The sequence below is a fragment of the Puma concolor genome, chromosome C1 (assembly GCF_028749965.1).
Source record: "Puma concolor isolate L17-30 chromosome C1, mPumCon1.1.hap2, whole genome shotgun sequence".
In the NCBI taxonomy this organism is placed as follows: domain Eukaryota; kingdom Metazoa; phylum Chordata; class Mammalia; order Carnivora; family Felidae; genus Puma; species Puma concolor.
Genome location: NC_141674.1, coordinates 42,686,675 through 42,706,028, shown reverse-complemented (window position 1 = coordinate 42,706,028; position 19,354 = coordinate 42,686,675). Strand labels below are relative to the sequence as shown.

General features: G+C 36.7%; 1 protein-coding gene across 1 annotated transcript in view; it reads right to left on the bottom strand.

Annotated features, from left to right (window-relative positions):
• ZYG11B (zyg-11 family member B, cell cycle regulator) overlaps positions 1–19,354 on the bottom strand; it is a 91,820-nt gene that overhangs the window by 28,427 nt on the left and 44,039 nt on the right. Inside the window, exons 4-12 of the mRNA XM_086716992.1 lie at positions 17,176–17,316; positions 14,350–14,526; positions 12,931–12,995; positions 9,013–9,112; positions 8,468–8,518; positions 6,000–6,161; positions 5,847–5,894; positions 1,898–2,095; positions 1,712–1,764 (exon numbers count right to left, since the gene is read on the bottom strand). Of these exons, the coding sequence (XP_086573118.1) occupies positions 1,712–1,764; positions 1,898–2,095; positions 5,847–5,894; positions 6,000–6,161; positions 8,468–8,518; positions 9,013–9,112; positions 12,931–12,995; positions 14,350–14,526; positions 17,176–17,316 (995 nt within the window). The remainder of the gene's footprint in view (positions 1–1,711; positions 1,765–1,897; positions 2,096–5,846; positions 5,895–5,999; positions 6,162–8,467; positions 8,519–9,012; positions 9,113–12,930; positions 12,996–14,349; positions 14,527–17,175; positions 17,317–19,354) is intronic.

Genomic DNA, 19,354 nt, shown 5'->3' with positions numbered 1-19,354 from the left:
TTCATTCTTTGGTAGGGTGTTCTTTAACCTCCATGCTTTTGGAGGTTTTCCAGACTTTTTCTTGTGGTTGATTTCAAGCTTCATAGCATTGTGATCTGAAAGTGTGCATGGTATGATCTCAGTTCTTTTATACTTATGAAGGGCTGTTTTGTGACCCAGGATGTGATATTGGAGAATGTTCCATGTGCACTCGAGAAGAAAGTATATTCTGTTGCTTTGGGATGCAGAGTTCTAAATATATCTGTCAAGTCCATCTGATCCAATATATCATTCAGGGCCCTTGTTTCTTTATTGACCGTGCGTCTAGATGATCTATCCATTGCTGTAAGTGGGGTGTTAAAGTCCCCTGCAATTACCACATTCTTATCAATAAGGTTGCTTATTTTTGTGAGTAATTGTTTTATCTATTTGGGGGCTCCCATATTCGGCGCATAGACATTTATAATTGTTAGCTCTTCCTGATGGATAGACCCTGTAATTATTATATAATGCCCTTCTTCATCTCTTGTTACAGCCTTTAATTTAAAGTCTAGTTTGTCTGATATAAGTATGGCTACTCCAGCTCTCTTTTGACTTCCAGTAGCATGATAAATAGTTCATCATCCCCTCACTTTCAATCTGAAGGTGTCCTCAGGTCTAAAATGAGTTTCTTGTAGACAGCAAATAGATGGGTCTTATTTTTTTATCCATTCTGATACCCTATGTCTTTTGGTTGGTGCATTTAGTCCATTTACATTCAGTGTTATTATAGAAAGATATGAGTTTAGAGTCATTGTGATGTCTGTAGGTTTCATGCTTGTAGCGTTGTCTCTGGTACTTTGTCTCACAGGATCCCCCTTAGGATCTCTTGTAGGGCTGGTTTAGTGGTGATGAATTCCTTCAGGTTTTGTTTGTTTGGGAAGGCCTTTATCTCTCCTTCTATTCTAAATGACAGATTTGCTGGATAAAGGATTCTCGGCTGCATATTTTTTCTGTTTAGCGCACTGAAGATATCGTGCCAATCCTTTCTGGCCTGCCAAGTTTCAAAAGAGAGATCAGTCACGAGTCTTATAGGTCTCCCTTTATATGTGAGGGCACGTTTATCCCTTGCTGCTTTCAGAATTTTCTCTTTATCCTTGTATTTTGCCAGTTTCACTATGATATGTCATGAAGAAGATCGATTCAAGTTACGTCTGAAGGGAGTTCTCTGTGCCTCTTGGATTTCAATGCCTTTTTCCTTCCCCAGATCAGGGAAGTTCTCAGCTATTATTTCTTCAAGTACACCTTCAGCACCTTTCCCTCCCTCTTCCTCCTCCGGAATACCAATTACGCGTAGATTATTTCTTTTAGTGCATCACTTAGTTCTCTAATTTTCCCCTCATACTCCTGGATTTTTTATTTCTCTTTTTCTCAGCTTCCTCTTTTTCCATAATTTTATCTTCTAGTTCACCTATTCTCTCCTCTGCCTCTTCAATGTAGGCAACATGTCTTACTCATCTTTGAATTTTAAGATCATAGAACAGGTGTTTGGCACTTTCTTCAATAAATGTGAAATGAAAGAAGAAATGATGAATGACAGGTAACAGAAAAAAGTGAAAATATTTCAATCCTTTTAAAACCAGTAAGAAGATAGATGCCTGAGGGACAATACATTATACACCTGGTAGGAATAATCTCCAAGCAAGCGAAATGACTAGGTTAAGGGCTTAATATTATTTATCTTGCTAATTACCTGTATGCTACCATCTCACACTCTGGAGTTGGCCATTTCAAAATAGCTGAATGCTGCAAGACACAAGACACACAAGAAAGAATACAATATTTATTCAGCACTGCATTATTGCATTATGAAACTCTGATAGCTTAACTACGATGAATGTTTGTTTGTATGCTTCTAGAAAACACCAAATGACCTTACCAGATCATCCAGAAGAGAATTCCTCTGGCTACGGCTCAATGTCCAAGCTTGTTCACCTCTAGATATTAAATGGGCAATAATTCCAGCTGCAAAGTAACTGACTTCCACTTCAACACTATGCAGGAGGCTACTGATGTGGTCTATAAAATCCTTCCACATTAATTCAGAATGCAATTCTTGCACTTCAGCTATATTATTCTGGAAAAAAAGAAGATATAAAAATTGAAGTAATATGCATAATGGCTAAATGACCATTTGTATTCTAAGAAGGAACAGAGATTGTAACAATTTAAACACGTATCTGCAGGGGCGCCTGGGTTGCTCAGTTGGTTAAGTGTCTGACTTTGGCTCAGGTCATGATCTCACAGTTTGTGAGTATGAGCCCCTCATCTGTCAGTGCAGAGCCCGCTTCAGATAATCTGTCTTCTTCTCTCTCCCCTCCCTGACTTGTGCCCACGCGCGTTCTCTGTCTCTCTGTCTCAAAAATAAATAAACATTGAAAAAAAAACATGTATCTGCATATACATAAAAGGTGAAGACTTTTGTTATGTTAGCACAGTGTGTTTATGGGTGATTTATTTTCTCTCCTCCCAAAACAATAAAATAATACAGAAACAGTAGTGAGTTCCTTTTTCAGGCAAAATGATGAGGAGGATAACCTAAAAAATCCCCTGCTATAAAATATTTAGAAGTGATAGTGGGAAAACAGCTAACAACCTTTATTTATTTGTTTGTTTGTTTATTTATTTATTTTCAAAATGTTTATTTATTTGAGAGAGCATGTGAGCACAAGGGGGTTGGTGGGCAGAGAGAGAGGGAAAGAGAGAATCTAAAGCAGGCTCCGTGCTGCCAGCACAGAGGTTGGATGTGGGGCTCGATCCCATGAACTAAGACTTGATCATGAGCTGAGCCAAAATCAAGCGTCAGACACTTAACTGACTGAGCCACCTAGATGATCCAACAACCTTTAAATATGTAACCTGATGGGATAAAAAGCAAATAGGGAACCAAACCAGAGCAGTAACAGGCCATCACTGACTTGTAGAGTCAAGAGCACTGGGTTTTAATAGCCATGCAAAGGCAGAAAGTAAGGCTAAAAACTGGAACTAAGACTTCACATATAAGACAAGGACTTTCAAAGTATCACACCTCAGAAAAAGAGTAGACTGACATAGGTGAATGAAAAAGAGGCCTATTGTAATCTGGGATCTGGCCTAAAAGGAAAAGTCTTCTCTTGCCATTTTCAATAAGGGGCTGTCCTCATGCAAGATTGTAGTTCAAATTTATACCATCTGTGTGGTCTGGAGAAACTCCAAGCTGAGAAGCAACAGTAACAGAGGTTGAAGAAAAACCAGGAAAGTTTGGTTATCAAGAAAGCAGAGAGGGGTGAGTGTATCAGACGAGATCGGGTGCGTTCAGGGTGGTATGGCCGTAGACTGGGGTGAGTGTATCAAAAGGACAAAGGGATTAGCAGTTCTGAATAATGTGGAGGGCATAAATAAAATGAAGGCAAAAAAGCATCCCTTTGAGCAATATAGTGATCGTTTTTTAAGATTTTTTATTTTTAAGTAATCTCTGCACCGAACATGGGGCTTGAACCTACAACCCTGATATCAAGAGTCACGTGCTCTACCAACTAAGCCAGCCAGCCACCCCTCATTATAGTAATTTGTGTCTTAAAAATTTCACAGCCTTAGACCTCCACTGAACGCCAAAGTTTGACTGCTGGCCTATATAAGGTAGACGTTTTATCTGGGCTTGGGGTGTGATGGCTTCCTTACACAGTACATAAGGAAGACCTCTGTTCGCATGGGAAACAACTGAGGGGTTTCCAATTTAGATTATGGGTCTGAAGGATCTAAGATCCAACTTAACATACTGCTCTGAAGATTAATCCTCATTCTTAAAACTTAATTTGATCTACTATGAAACAATAATTTTCTTCCTAACATGTTGATTCCATTTCTTAGGAACCAAAACACTGAACTTTGGATTATTAACAGACTACTTTTTCCTTAGCTTAAGTCATTTTATAATAAATGAAAGTGAAAGGCATCATGTCCAAATGTATTCTCTGTAATGACTAACAAGTTTTCTTCTTCAACTATGAAAAAGAGGGTAGAAGAGACAAGTTTAACTATACACTACATGAATGTGTATAATCTATTTTTCCACCAGCATCAATGATTAATCATCGCTCCTCTCTAATCTCACATATTCAAATATGAAAAGGCATTTCCATTCATTTTTCTTCTTTCTTAACATTTTATTTACTGAGAGAGAGAGAGTGCATGGACCCATGTGTGCATGTGCGGGGGGTAGGGCAAAGAGAGAAAGAGAGAGAGAATCCAAAGCAGGCTCCATACTACACACGGAACATTTACAAAGATCATATTCTGGGTCATACACAAGTCTCAATAAATTCCAAAGGACTCACATCAAAGTATGTTCTCTGATCACAAAAAATTTAGATGCAATATTTCAAAATAGGTTATTGAAAAAAAAATTCAAACACAAAGTAATGGAGAAAGATCTGGAAGAAAGCACACCAGGTTGTATTAATATTAATTACCTCATGGAAATGAAAATGATTGAAGTCTGGGGACAGAGTCTTAAGCTTTTCAAATACACTTTTGAATTTATAAGCATGTATTCTAGTTATAATAAGCATGTATTCTTTTTGAAATTAAAAAAAGCATTTTTAAAGCCCTATGGAAGCTCTCTTAAAGCCTTATGGAATACTTAAAATAAATTCCACCTTTCCTCTTGTGGTGATGTGAACCAACTTCTGTATCTAATAATCCCTATGAACCCTGAATAAAATAATCAAATACCTTAATTTATTTAATACTTCCCTATCTCTGGGAATTTAGGTCTTTTTACATTTTCTATTTTATATTAACCTGAAGCTACAGTGAACAGATAGGTCTTCTTTAAATGCCAGCCCTTAGCTTTCCCCAAAATCCATCTCTCATTGCTCAGTATCTCACACTCTTGCATCTACAAAACAAACACTGATGTATATATATTTTATTCACTAATCTATGCCTCCCATGATCTAATTCCTCAAAAGCACAGATCTGCTCTAAAAAGAGCATTTACCACACAGGCATGTTTCTAATGTTGCAGTGATTAAAGTTAACAAAACATTTGATCTTTCACCTTTATCTCAAATCCTAGAGGGCTCACTATGTTTTTTTAATTTTGTGTGTGTGTGATTTAAGCTCTTTTTTTTTTTATAGTTTGTTTATTTTTGAGAGAGAGAGAGAGAGCATGAGTGAACAAGGGGCAGAGAGAGAGGTAAAAAGAGAATTCCATGAGGGGCAGAGAGAGGGAGAGAGAGAATCCCATGCAGGCTCCACACTGTCAGCTTGCAGCCTGAAGCAGGACTCAAGTTCACCCGCTGCAGGGCTCAGAGCTCACTGGAAACAGGGCTTGAGCTCACCAGAAGCTGGCTCGAACTCACCCTATGCCGGGCTGGAACTCACAAACTGTGAGATCATGACCTGAGCTGAAATCAAGAGTTGGGACACTTAACTGACTGAGCCACCCATGTGCCCTTGGAATATCTAATTTGTTAAGCAGTCTTTTAAGTAGTAATTATTAATTACCAAACATAGCATGTGAGAACACTTATAATTTAGTGAGATTTTTTAATGAGATTTTCCCCCCTGATTATAAAAGTAAAATTGGCCCACTATAAAGCTTTGTATTATTCCAAAAAATATAGAGAAAATTATGTAATTTATATTTTCCCTTTTAATGTGGTAAAAATCCTAATATGTATACATTGTTTTATGGCCTGCTTTTTTTTCCACTTTATTATATTGTATATATTTTCTGATGTCATTAAGTGTTTACAAATAGAGAAACAACTTTCAATGTATTATCTCAGAAGAAAAATAATTAATTACAGCTTGGAATTTAGCAGGAAATATTTATATCTTACCAAAAGTCCTAGAACTTTCTGTTGAATGGATGACTCAGTTGGGAAAGACTGTAAAAAGAAAGAAAAACCTATAACTACGTAAAGAATCAAATATAATAAATGAATATTTTAATCAATCAATGTCAAAACTATAGGCTAAATTCCCATTCTAACCTCTAGAACCCGCATGAAGAGTTCTAACCCTTGGTTTTCAATAAAATGTCTGCAAGTGGTTGGAGATTCATCTGTGAGGTTCCAAAGTGCACTCAAAGTAAACTTCAAAGTAGTGTCCACTGAATTTTGATTGGTTTTCTGCTTCACTATTTGAAGAAGTTGCTGAAAGAAGGAAAATACAATGAATTTCTTATCACTAAGCTGTTACTACAATTGGTGGTAATAATCACAAGTCATGAGGATTGGTCTTGTGGCCAATCCTAGAACATTTAGGATTGTGGCCAATCCTAAAACATTTCCTAGAAAGGTTTTTGTAAGTACAACAACCAGCTTCTTGGATAAGATTTTTCCTTCAACAAGAAAAAATATATAGGATCTTCAGAAATCCTTTATTATTCTCATCATCCCTAAAATCTAATACCCTGTAAATAAAATAAAACGCAAAATGATTAAAGCTTAGGACAAACTATCTTACCCAATCAGTCATAGCATATATTCATTTCAGATCCTGGGATAAAAAAAGTGGAGGGGGAGAAGGGGAAATGAAACTAACATTTATTATAAACATCAGCAAATTATATCCTATATTGTAATACTGTTATACACATTTTTGGGGGAAAGGAAATTGTGAGAAATATTAAGTAATTTGATCATAGTCAACTTAGTATGAGAAAATAAGAATTGGGAGACCTAATTCTATATAATTCTAAGTTTTCCTTAAGAAAAAAAAAAAAGGACAAATTACATATAATAGTAAGAGAATTAAAATCTACATTGGCTTTGAATAACATCACAGCTTTGTAAATCATTTTGTAAATCAGGAAAAGTTTTTAAGAAACAAAAACATCTAGGTGCAATTATGTAACTTAATAAGCATAGTGCCTAAGAGTGTGGTACTAGAATTTGCATCTGTGTAACCTTGTTTGCTAATTTAATTCTTTGATTCCTCATCTGCAAATTGTGGATGATAATTAAGAGCTTAAAAAAAAGAAAAAAAAAAGCTAGTGATTACCACTACTACTGCTACTAATTTCCGCTTAAACTAAGCTTAATTTTCCCCCAAAGCATGTAAGTGGATGACTTCCTTAAAATCTTTAACTATACCTCCAGCCAAAATTACTGAAACACATACATAGCAATAAATAGCCATATTTAAAACTAAAAATATCATTCCTGAAAATAGTAAAAACTAAGTAAAAGTAGCATCCTTTTCTACTTATCTAATATATATTGTATTTTGTGCTAAGTACTTAGCATATATTCCTTCTTAATTTTTTTTTAAAGTAAGCCCTATGCTCGATGTGGGGCTTGAGCTAATGACCCAAGATAAGAGTCACATGCTCTATTGACAGCCGGTCAGGCACCACCCCTTCAATTAATCTTAATTTCCTTTTCATTTAATCTTCATAATAACTGTATAAGGTAGTTTATAGAAACTACAGCTAGTAAGTGATAAAATTAGGAATAAACCCAGATATGTTGACTCCAGAATTCCTACTCTTTCTATCATACCATCAACAGCATTCTCCTCTCTTTACATTACTATTTTCACTCATATTGCTATTATTATACTTAGTAGATTATATTACAACCATGTCTACATAACTATTTTCTCTACTACTTCTTATAGACAGACTACTCTTATGAACAGAAATTATAGATATAATTCAATGTGAATCCCTCATCTAGTAAGGTGGTAGAAATTTGCTAAGTATCCTATACATATTTATCAAAGGAATGACTTTCTCATTATATACATAACTCGTAAATCATAAAAAAAGGGAATCTTTCGGGGTGCCTGGCTGGCTCAGCCGGTAGAGCGTGTGACTCTTGTGGGTTGAGCCCCATGTCAGGTGTAGAGATTACTTAAAAATAAAATCTTAAAAAGGGGAAGTCTTTCATTTGCCTTTTCTATCTACCATTATTGTTCACATACATCATGACAGGATTGTAACAAGAAACTCTGAAGTGGACTGCTTTCCTCCACTCTTCCCAAGAACACTGTTTATATTTATTTTCTTTAAAGCTTTTAAACTTTTCATTGTTCACTATATCATCTCTTCAACTGAGTGTAAGCAAGCAAAATCATTTGTCAGTTATCTAAATTATCTTTTCCCCCCAAAGCATGTAGCACAATCTTATGCCTATGGCAGTGTCTACATTTTCTTCATAAATAACAAAATAACAGAATTTTAGAACTAGATAGGATCTTAAGGCTTATTTAGGTTCCAATGGTTCACATAATTTGTCTAAATTGACAAACTGAGTTTACAAGTTAGATCCTAGGTCATCGGACTCCTAGTTCAAGGCTCTTTCCACCTCTGTTAGGGAATAAAGCTACCTCTATGAAAATAAGTGAATACATCCAGTTAAAAGTAATGAAATACCAGAAGATAACACAACACTGCCTGAAAACAATGAAAATGAAAACTCTCTAATGATCTGCATAGAGGGTATAACAGACTTACCCTGACAATGAAGAGTTCAGCACCAAGCTGTGCAGTTTGTTCTGTAGAAAGCTGTAAGCAAACAGATGACAAAGTAAATGTCCAAGAACTCACTAGTGTCAGTTTATTTATTTATTTATTTTTTAATGTTTATTTATTTTTGAGACAGAGAGAGACAGAGCATGAGCAGGGGAGGGTCAGAGAGAGGGAGACACAGAATCTGAAACAGGCTGCAGGCTCTGAGCAGTCAGCACAGAGCCCGGCGCGGGGCTCGAACCCACGGGCCGCGACATCATGACCTGAGCCGAAGTCGGACGCTTAACCGACCGAGCCACCCAGGCGCCCCTAGTTAGTGTCAGTTTAATATCATTCACTGTAACAAACTCTAAAGGTCAGACTAAAATCTTTGATTAACAGGCAGTTCTGCAATATTGAATGTAGACTGAACAAACAGACTGGCGAAGAGGTGTACTAACTTTTCTGGCATATAGATTTTGGGGGAAGTAGTAACTATAATGGGAAATAGCTGCCTACATAAAATTATTCAATCATAGGAGTTCAAGTACCTTGGCAGCCAGGATGGAAATGATAGCAACTGCCATCCTTTGCATGTTTTGATCCTCATGGTTGCAGAGCCACTGCATGACAAGCTTGGCTGCTTCAAACCTGAAAACACACAAGAGGGTTTCATGAATGAATCCTGGAGGCTCAAGCACAGTCTTACAGCTCTAGCTGAGCTGATGCTACAATTCAGGTAGGTGCGAAGGAAAGGGAAAATTCCTCTTAACTGATACAGAATAACAATTATACTTCGTGTTCTGGAGCCGGTGCCTCATTATTAATTCTGAAACTTTGTAAAGAAACAAGAGTTTGGAAAATATCAAAACTATCCCGCATTCATTTTCTAGACTGTAACATATTTCTATTCTGTAGTGATTTCTACACTGTATTGAGTTTTGTCTGGGTTCCTTACAGTACCTAGCACAACAGAAATAAATATTCATTCATTCATTCACAAACATTTATTGAGCCCCTGCTTTGTTCCAGATATTGTTCCTGGTGCTGGAGATCGAGTAGTGAACAAAAGAGGAAAATATCTCTACTCTCATAGAGCTTACATCGCAGTATGGACACCAGATCATAAACCAAACAAGTAAAACCTATGGTATATGTTATAGAGAAAAAAGGAGTAAACAGGTAAAAAGGATAGGAAATGTTGAATTTTAGGTACGGTAACTAGGAAAAGCCTCACTGAAACTTTTAAGGAAGTAAGAGAGCTGGCCATGTGGATATCTAGGGGAAAAGCATTCCAGGCAGAGGGAAAGGTAGATACAAGGACCCTGAATAGGGAGTATGCCTGGAGGTTTTGAGAAATAGCATGGAAGCCAGTGAGGCCAGAACAGAGAGAACAACAAGAAGTGTAGTACCAAGAGATGAAGTCATTAAAAAAAAAATGTAATTAATTAATTAATTAATTTAAAAAATTTTTAAAAAGAGATGAGGTCAGAGGTAACAGGGGGACCAGATCTTAGTCTTTGTAAAGAATTAGCTTTTATTCCAGATGAGATGGAAAGCCATAGAAAGATCCTAAGCAGAGATATGACATGAACTGACTTATATTTTTAATAGGATTATCCTATTAGCTGTGTTTAAAATGAACTTCAAGAGGGCAAAGAAAGAAGCAAAGAGAACAGTTCAGAGGCTACCACATGATTCAGGACAGAAATCACTTTTAGCCCAGTCCAAGTGGTAGAAATGGAAGTGAAGAGAAATGGTTGAATTCTAGATATATTTTGAAGATAACTGGCTTTGTCAAAGGACTGAATGTGGGGTGTGAGACAGGAGAGAAATCAGGACACCACCACAGAATATATCTGATTATCTTACCCACAATTTCATCTTTCAAGACTCAGCTCATATATCACTTCCTCTGAGAAGCTTTCCTTGACGAGTTTATCACTGCCTTCTCACTGCTCCTTAGCATTTGTTTGTAACTCTGTCAGAGAGCTGTGGTTATCTGTAGCCTCACCTGTTCCTTGGGGTAAAGGACCATATCCTATTTAGCCCTCTTTACCAAGAACTCATTACAGAGCTTTACACACAAACAGTGTTTCATACATGCTGGCTGAATTATTATAGTGATATAAAGTACTCCTCTGCAAATTCCATCAAATTTACTGTTGCCTCCTTTCTATTCCCAAGGCCATCTCTGATTGTTTTATGATAGATTCCTAATGGGCCATTCTGCCTCCATTGTTTTCCCTTCAATTTGTGTCTACACATCAGTAATACATAAATCTGTCAGAAAACTTAGTTATGATGTCACTCCTGTATTCACAGTATTTTTGGACTCTAACAATGGGCCCATACTTTCACATCTTTTTTCCTGCCTACCCAATGCTTACTGCTTGTTAGTCCCCAAACATGCCCTAGTTATGAGTTAAGATATCTTGATAGTTAACAGCACAGATTCTGAACTTCCTTGCATTTTGGGGTTTGAATTTTAGTTCTACCTAATGTTGCTGATATAATAAAATAAACTCTTTTACCATGTGAAGCAATGCCATAAAGTCATTAAGCATATCACACACACTGAATTCAGTCTGGATTCAAGTATCATTTCTACCACTTACTAACTTTGGGAACCTAGGGCAATTTCCTTAATCGCTATGAACTTCTATTTTTTCACCTGCAAAATGATAAGATCTATTCTATAGGATTGTTGTGAGGATTAAACGATACTACACATAAAGCTTAAGATTTAGTATAGAACTTGGCACATACCAAGCTTTTGATAAAGGTCATTTTTTACTGGTATTATTATCAACTTCTTCTGTGCCTTTATTTGTGCAGTTCCCACAACATAAAACAATCAATTCAACCAGCTCTCATCTTCAAAGCAACACAGCATGGATGTAAAAAGTAGAGGTTCTGGAGCCATTCTGGATTTAAATCTAAATTCTGCTACTTGCTATCTTATCACCTTAAGAAAGCTACTAAACCTCTCTATGCCTCTGTTTCTTCATCTATAAAATTAAGATTACAAAAGTAACGATTTCACAAGACTGTAAGGACTGAATAAGCATAAGTAAAACATTTAGCATAGCATCTGGCAATAGGAAGTGCTTTATACAGGTTAGTTGTTATCTTTATGATCTCAAATGCCATCACTAACATGAAATCTTTAATGATCACCAATCAGATGAAATCTTTCCCTCCTCGTTTGGGGGCCCAATGCATTCTGTCATCTTCTTCTATGAAAAATTCTGTCTTCTGTTATACTCATTTTTCATTCATTCATCCACCAAACATCCACTTAAGCACTAGAGACAAAGAGATTAACCAATCACAATCTCTGACCACAAAGAAGCTCAAATCTAGCAGAGTGCATTGGCTAGAGCAGAGGTAAGTAAACTATAGCCTACATATAGTGATTTTAATAGCTGTGGGTCCAGCTGCCTGTTTTCTAAAGTTTTATTGAAACATAGTAAAATCCCCATTTTTTATATATTGTCTATGACTGCTTTGGAGGTACACTGGCAGAGTTAAGTAGTTCCAACAGAGACCCTATGGCTCATAAGCCCAAAATATTATTTGCTGCCCCTTTAAAAAAATTTGCCAAATCTTCGGTTAGTTGATACTTTTCTTTTAGGAGAGTGACTATGTCCTTCCTACATATGACTTCATGTAATCAGTGCAGATGCTCAATATTTATAAAATAAAATTAGTAATCTACATGAGATAGCTGTTGTTATATTTTTATCCAAACTATTTATTTGAAATAGTAAATGGAACACCTCATTCCTCAGCTGTGCCAGATAACAGTGTACTGTTACCTGAATAAAAGTAAATTACAGTAAAATTGCTGCTTGAGATATACACTTTTCATAAAACCATAAGATATATTTTTCAAAATACCACCATTAAAAAATTATATTTAAAATATTAAGATGACAAAAAAAATCACCTTTTTAGCTCTCAAATCACAGTATCCTAGAAAACAAGGGAATCGTTTATACTTATTTGAATCCAACTATCTAACCTCCCTTAACCTCTGGTTAAGAAGTTTCTTCTATAACTCAGTATCAAATAACAGTAATAATAAGAGATATGATACAGAGAAAAGAACACTGGACCTAGAACTAGAAGGCTTGAGTCTTTCTAGCCTTGTAGTCACTAGACACAAAACTCTGATCAAGACATGGAATCTAAATGCCTCGGTTTCTTCAGCCTACAATATTGTGTGGATATTCTAAAAACCATAATATAAAAATATACATTTTTAAGCAAAGGGCTATGAAAACAGGGGTCAATCTGCTATCAGGAATGTCAAAGTACTAAATTAGAGAAAGTAGAGTTAGCATTTCATAAGTTAATGCACAATCCCATCCACTTAATTAACTGTACACCAAGGATATCCCAACTGGTAAGAAATGGCCCAAGACAGATTTTGCCCCATTTTAAGTTCTAGGGCTATCACTTGCCTGTTGAATGGAACATCTTGAAGGATCCGGTCACTGCAAAGTGAAAGGAGGCAATTCTTCTGTAACTAAAGAACCAAAGGGAGAAAAAAATTCCTGAATGAAATATTGCTTTGTTATTTTTTAACCAGGGGTAGCCTTTATAAAAAAAGGTGGCTGATGAAATACCAACGATTTCTTACAACTTTTATTCTGCCCACCTATTGTTGAAAGACTAACTTCCACTGGACCCATACAAGTTTACTTGCACATTTTTTTTTTTTGTCTCCATTAGACAAGATAGGATAATAAACAGAATTAATACCAGCTAATCTCCTTTCCTTTTGGTGGCCTTTGGGTGGATCTTGCTTTTTCCTCTGTCCACCTGGCTTCCAGAGGCCACAAAAGCCAAAGCCTAAAGTTCATCCAATTTGGCTACTGCCCTCAATGAGGGAAGCTATCTTTAATGATTCACTCACCAATCTGGGTTGTCATTTTTACTTGGTTTTTCACCTCTGAGTATTTTTTTAACATAATTTTTTTTAATGTTTATTTATTTTTGACAGAGATAGAGAGGTAGCATGAACAGAGGAGGGGCAGAGAGAGAGGGAGACAGAGGATCCAAAGTGGGCTCTGTGCTGACTGCAGTGAGCCCGATGTGGGGCTTGAACTCACGAACTGTGAGATCATGACCTGAGCCAAAGTCAGACACTCAACTGACTGAGCCACTCAGGCACCCCAACCTCTGAGTATTTTTTATTAATTTATCAACTGCCTGCTAAATTTTAATTAAAAATATAAGGGTACCTGGGTGGCTCATTTGGTTGAGCATCTGACTGTTGATTTCAGCTCGTCATGATCTCACGATTCATGAGACTGAGTCCTGCGTGCTAATGGGAGTGAAGCCTGCTTATGATTCCCTCCCCTCTCACCCTGCCCTCCCCCTGCATATACGCACATATGCTCTCTCTCTCCCAAATTAAATTAAAAAATTTTTTTTAGTATAATTCAAGCAACATTTTTAGTTTTCATCCTGAGGACAGGACAGGTTATGTAGTCTACCATACTGCTAGAAACAGAATATCCACGTCTTATTCGTTTCTGTATCCCAGTACTTGATAGTGCCTGGCCCAGAACAAATAGGCTATGGCTGTTTGCTGAAATTATCACGAACTCAAGATTGAGGTGGAAGATGTGTTTTTTTATGGTTTGCACTATTTCCCTCAACATTTGGATTTAAATACTTTTAGGCAGGGAATGCACTCTTTAGTTTTCTACTTTTCTGTTGTCCTACACTCAGTCATACCATAAATTTATTACTTTACAGCCTGTAAAGGCATTTGAAATTCTAGTCTTGGTCTACTAAATTGAACTTTATGGAGATGAGGAGGAGGGTAGGGGATACTAAAAGGACTACTTGATTAGGAATTCCCACATGCTTACCTGCTGGTGATTGGGAAAATGTTCCATGGCTTTGAGCAGCAAATGGGTCACATCGGCCAGCAGTCGGACAGGCATTCCTGCAGCAAGATCTTGCTTAGTTAAGTTAAATACACAGGCGCTTGCAGCAAGTTGTACTGGCAAATTCATAGGGTGGTTTCTCATCCCAGTAACCACAAGCTGGAAAAAAAATTAGTTCTTTTTATTTACAGTATAAATACAAGCCCTCTTAACATAGCATCATTACTTTGCTATCTATGATAATCTCTATGATGTCTTTATCTTTTTTATCCTCAAGTGCAAAGAGCCTAGGGCATAGTAGTCACTCATCAACATGTAGTTCCTGCCTACCTGGTTCAGGAAGGTATCAAGTTGTTCATGTTGGGGTATTTTTCTGTTGGGCTAATGAATTTTCTCTATTCAGATAACTCACCTTTGTATTTTTAAGACATAGTACAGTGCCTATTATACACTAAGCACTAAATAAATTTTTACTGACTTTAGAGTAAACAAGTGGCAAACTTTTCATTTTCAAATCCGGACATTCAGTTCCTTGAGGACACTGCTAAAGTTACAGTACCATAAAATCCATTCACTTCCCTCTGGGCCTAGATAACCACTTCTCATCTTTTCCTCTCTCCTCAATCCTCCCAATCTTCACTATCAGCTGAAGACCTTGCTTCCAATTACACTGAGAAAATGAAAACATTCAGAGAAGACTTTGGGATTCTCACTACCACATGTATCCCCTTTACCAGTATACAAACACCCAAATGCTGCCTTCCTGCCCACTACCATAAAGGATCTTTTGGGCTCATCTCTGAAAGTAGGCCCTGCACTTATATGCTAGATCTTTTCCTTCTTGTTTACTCAAGGACATTGCTCCAGCTCTTCTTCCCTCTCCTATATCAATTTTTCATTCTGTAGTGGATCATTCATATTAGCATAGGACAAACAAGCTATTTTTCTCCCATCTTAAAAAAGAAAAAAAAAACCTCCTTCTTCGGTTAACTATCATCTTTTTCCTTTGCGCTCTTTTGCAGCTAAATTCCTTAAAAGAATTGTCTATATTCTTTTAAATTTCTCTGTACCATTCCCTGAATCAATGAATAAGTATTTTAGATGAGGACTAGAGGTCCTTTGTTGCTCAGGTTCATAGTAACCAAAACCAAAAAAAGATAGTTCATATACCAAGTACCAATATCCTCTGGTATATATGGAGGGGATGACAGGTGTTGGGGACAATAGCATCTCAGTGATTGAAATGTTAAGCACCCCATTCTCAAAATTTAAGATAACTGGCTGGTTAAGTCATTTTTGGCTCTGCCACTAACTTACTGTTACATTATTTAATCTCACAGACCCTCAGTTACACAATCTGTAAAATAAGAGATAAAACTTTTCTCTTGGGATTATTGTGCCCACTAAATGAGGCATCAAATATAATACAGTCCTATATTCACTGGCTTCAAATGTGTATAAGAATTATCTTTGGGGATTATAAAAATGCAGATTCCTGTCCTCATCCAGCCCTATTGAATCTAAATTTCTTGGAGTGGGGTTCACAAATATACTTTTATTATTTTTTCATTTAAAATTTTGTTTTTATTTTTACAAATATGCTTTTAAAATAAACAATATCCCAGACTCCTGGTGGACAAAGGACCATATTCTTTTTTTTTTTTTTTTAATTTTTTTAACATTTATTTATTATTGAGAGACAGAGAGACACAGAGCGTGAGCAGGGGAGAGGTAGAGAGAGGGGGAGACACAGAATCTGAAGTAGGCTCCAGGCTCTGAGCTGTCAGCACAGAGCCTGACACGGGGCTCGAACTCACAAACTGTGAGATCATGACCTAAGCAGAAGTCGGTCGCTTAACCAGCTGAGCCACCCAGGCGCCCCCAAAGGACCACATTCTAACAAACACTGCCCTATGCTATCAACTAAAATTAAGAATCTTCCTTTCTTGGGGCACCTGGATGGCTCAGTCAGTTAAGCATCCAACTCTTTTTTTTTTTGTTTTGTTTTTTTTAATGTTTATTTATTCTTTGAGAGAGAGAGAGAGCATGAGCAGGGAAGGGACAGAGAGGGGGAGACACAGAATGTGAAGCAGGCTCCAGGCTCCGAATTGTCAGCATACAGCCCGACGCAGGGCTCAAACTCATGAACTGTGAGATCATGACCTGAGCCAAAGTCGGACACTTAAATGACTGAGCCACCCAGGTGCCCCAAGCATACGACTCCTGATTTCAGCTCAGGTCATGATCTCCCGGTCATGGGATCAAGCCCCAAGTTTGGCTACACACTGTGCCTGGAGCCTACTTAAAAAAAAAAACATACTTTCTTGGCCTTCAAAAGCTGTCTTGGTTAAGAGATTTTAATTGAGGAATAACATGAATTAATTATGAAAGCACAGGTGGTTAATAAGTGTCATGGAAAGATGCCTTATGGAATTCCAATATTGTATTTCTTTAAAAAGTCTATATGGAAGCAATACAATGCAGTAGTGTAATTCTAGTGTTATAATTCAATTTTCTACTATAGATGGTGAAAAAAATACCACACTGGTCACTGGTTTTAGGTAGTTAAATATGAGGTGGAAGGCAATGATGTTGCTTAATGAGACTACTATAATACTTCAAAAACTTTATGCAACTATTTTCTCTCTCATTTATGGCTAAAAATTAAAATCATACGTCATCAATCCCATTACCCACCCCACCCCCCAAAGTCCAAAGATTAAATGCAAATTTTCACTATTTTCTTCACAAAACCATCATCTATATCAAGGGAGATAATTTCAAAATGTTCATGTTCCTTATTCTTACCTTTAAAATTTCTGGCTTTGTTTTTTCCATCACATGAGTCAGGCTAAAAAGGTGAAATAGGGCTTCCCGGACAAAGAATGCCCGTTCACTGTACCGCTTCAATGCTTCTGCAATCTGAGTTTCATTGGCTTCTCCAGACACCTTTGAACATAGCCAGAAGATTAGTTTTTAGGATTTTTTCAACCCTCTAACTTTCCAAACATCATTTGCATAGATGGCACCCAGGATAACTATGTAAGGCCTGAAACAAATGGGAATGATTACTTTCCAACCTACCCAGGATAGTCATCCTGTGAAGGTGGACATATGCTAAAGAGATGTTAGATAGGCTTAGACCCCCCTATAAGCCTATGGGTAAGATTTTCTATAGTGCACCTAAAGTAAATCCTAAGATATTTAACACTATTTATAAAGCCTTACCACGTGATTAGATTCTTATCTCTCCCTTAAGGTAACCCCTTAACTTCCCTAACTCAATGTTAAAGCTACACTGGCCTTTTTTCTCTGATCTTTTAAATTTTTTTTTTTTAATGTTTATTCATTTTTGAGAGAGATTTAAAAAAGCATGATCTCACGGTTTGTGAGTTCGAGCCCCGCATCGGGCTCTGTGCTGACTGCTGGGAGTCTGGAGCCTGCTTCAGATTCTCTGTCTCCCTTTCTTTCTGCCCCTTCCCCATTCATACTCTGTTTCTCTCTTTCTCAAAAAATGAATAAAACATTTAAAAAATTGAAAAAACAAAGGACATATTATTCAAGTCAGGAAAGAGGTTACTTTTGTGGAGAAAGAGGGAGCTGTGATCTAGATGGGGCACACAGAACTTCAGGGTAGCTGAAAAGTTCTATTTATTAACCTGAGTAATGTCCTCAAGTGTGTTCACCTTATTTGCATCTTCTTAAGCTACACATTTGTTATTTATGGTCTTGACATCTGTCTTATTCACATTAAGGTAAAAAAAAAAAAAGCAAAAACAACCTCTATCTGTCATTCAAGGAGCTAATCTCTTTAAGTTGGAAGATAGACTACAGGACAGATGTGTGCCAATTGACACAAGAGCACATATTAAGCATTTATAAGACTGTAGAAATAACAAGGGAAGTTTTTTTACAAATTCTTTTTAAACAATGTAAAATATACACACATACATATTGGTCTTGATTATGTACTCACATATATAAATGGTTATTGAATAATGAAAAATTTCTAAGTGTTCAGTTCTTTTTTAATCATCCTAAACTTTTTCTTAGATTTTCTTAGATTTAGAAAGACATTAAAATATTATGTGAAATAAAAAGGATTACAAGCAGGAAAATATAGAAAATGTATAACAATGATTTCAGTAATACTTGATTTACTCACATCTGGTTGATTCAACTACTTTTTAATATCTATATGAAATACAGCCTCAAGTTATCTTTGAATGTAAAATTAAAGAATTTTTGTTACTGGGAATTAAATACTCTAAACAAATTTCACTGCATGTATGTTTTATTCAGTGATCAATACTTCTCTAGCCAGTGATAAACCTTCAAATCAAGTAGTCTGGCTCCTCAAACTATAAGCATCTTCAGTTAAGTCAAGTTCATATGCTAGATTATAAAAAACAAGTATCTGTATGTATTAGTTTCTCAAACAAATTAATTAATTAATTAATTTAAGGTGTGTGTTTGTATGTTTGTCAAGAGTGCAAGCCAGGGATGGGGGGGAGGAGCAGGGGGCAAAGAGAGAGGGACACCAAGAATCCCAAGCAGGCTGACAGGATCTCAATCTCACCAACCATGAGACCATGACCTGAGCCAAAATCAAGAGCCAGACATTTAAATGACTGAGCCACCCAGGTTAAAACAGAGAAAATGTCCTCAACCACTAAATTAAGCCTTGTTAATATTTAATATACTGAGTAAAATTAAAATTTATATTCTAAGGAAAATTTTCCTTTTCTTTCCTTTTTTGTTCTTAAATGTTTATTTATTTTGAGAGAGAGAGAAAGCAAGCAGGGGAGAGACAGAGAGAAAGGGAGAAAGAGAATCCCAAGCAGGCTCCATGTTGTCAGCACAGAGACTGATGCGGGGCTTGATCTCACAGCCGTGAGATTATGACTTGAGTGGATTTCAAGAGTCCGGACACTTAACAGACTAAGACAACCAGGAGCCCCTAAGGAAAAATTTTCTTATAGCATTC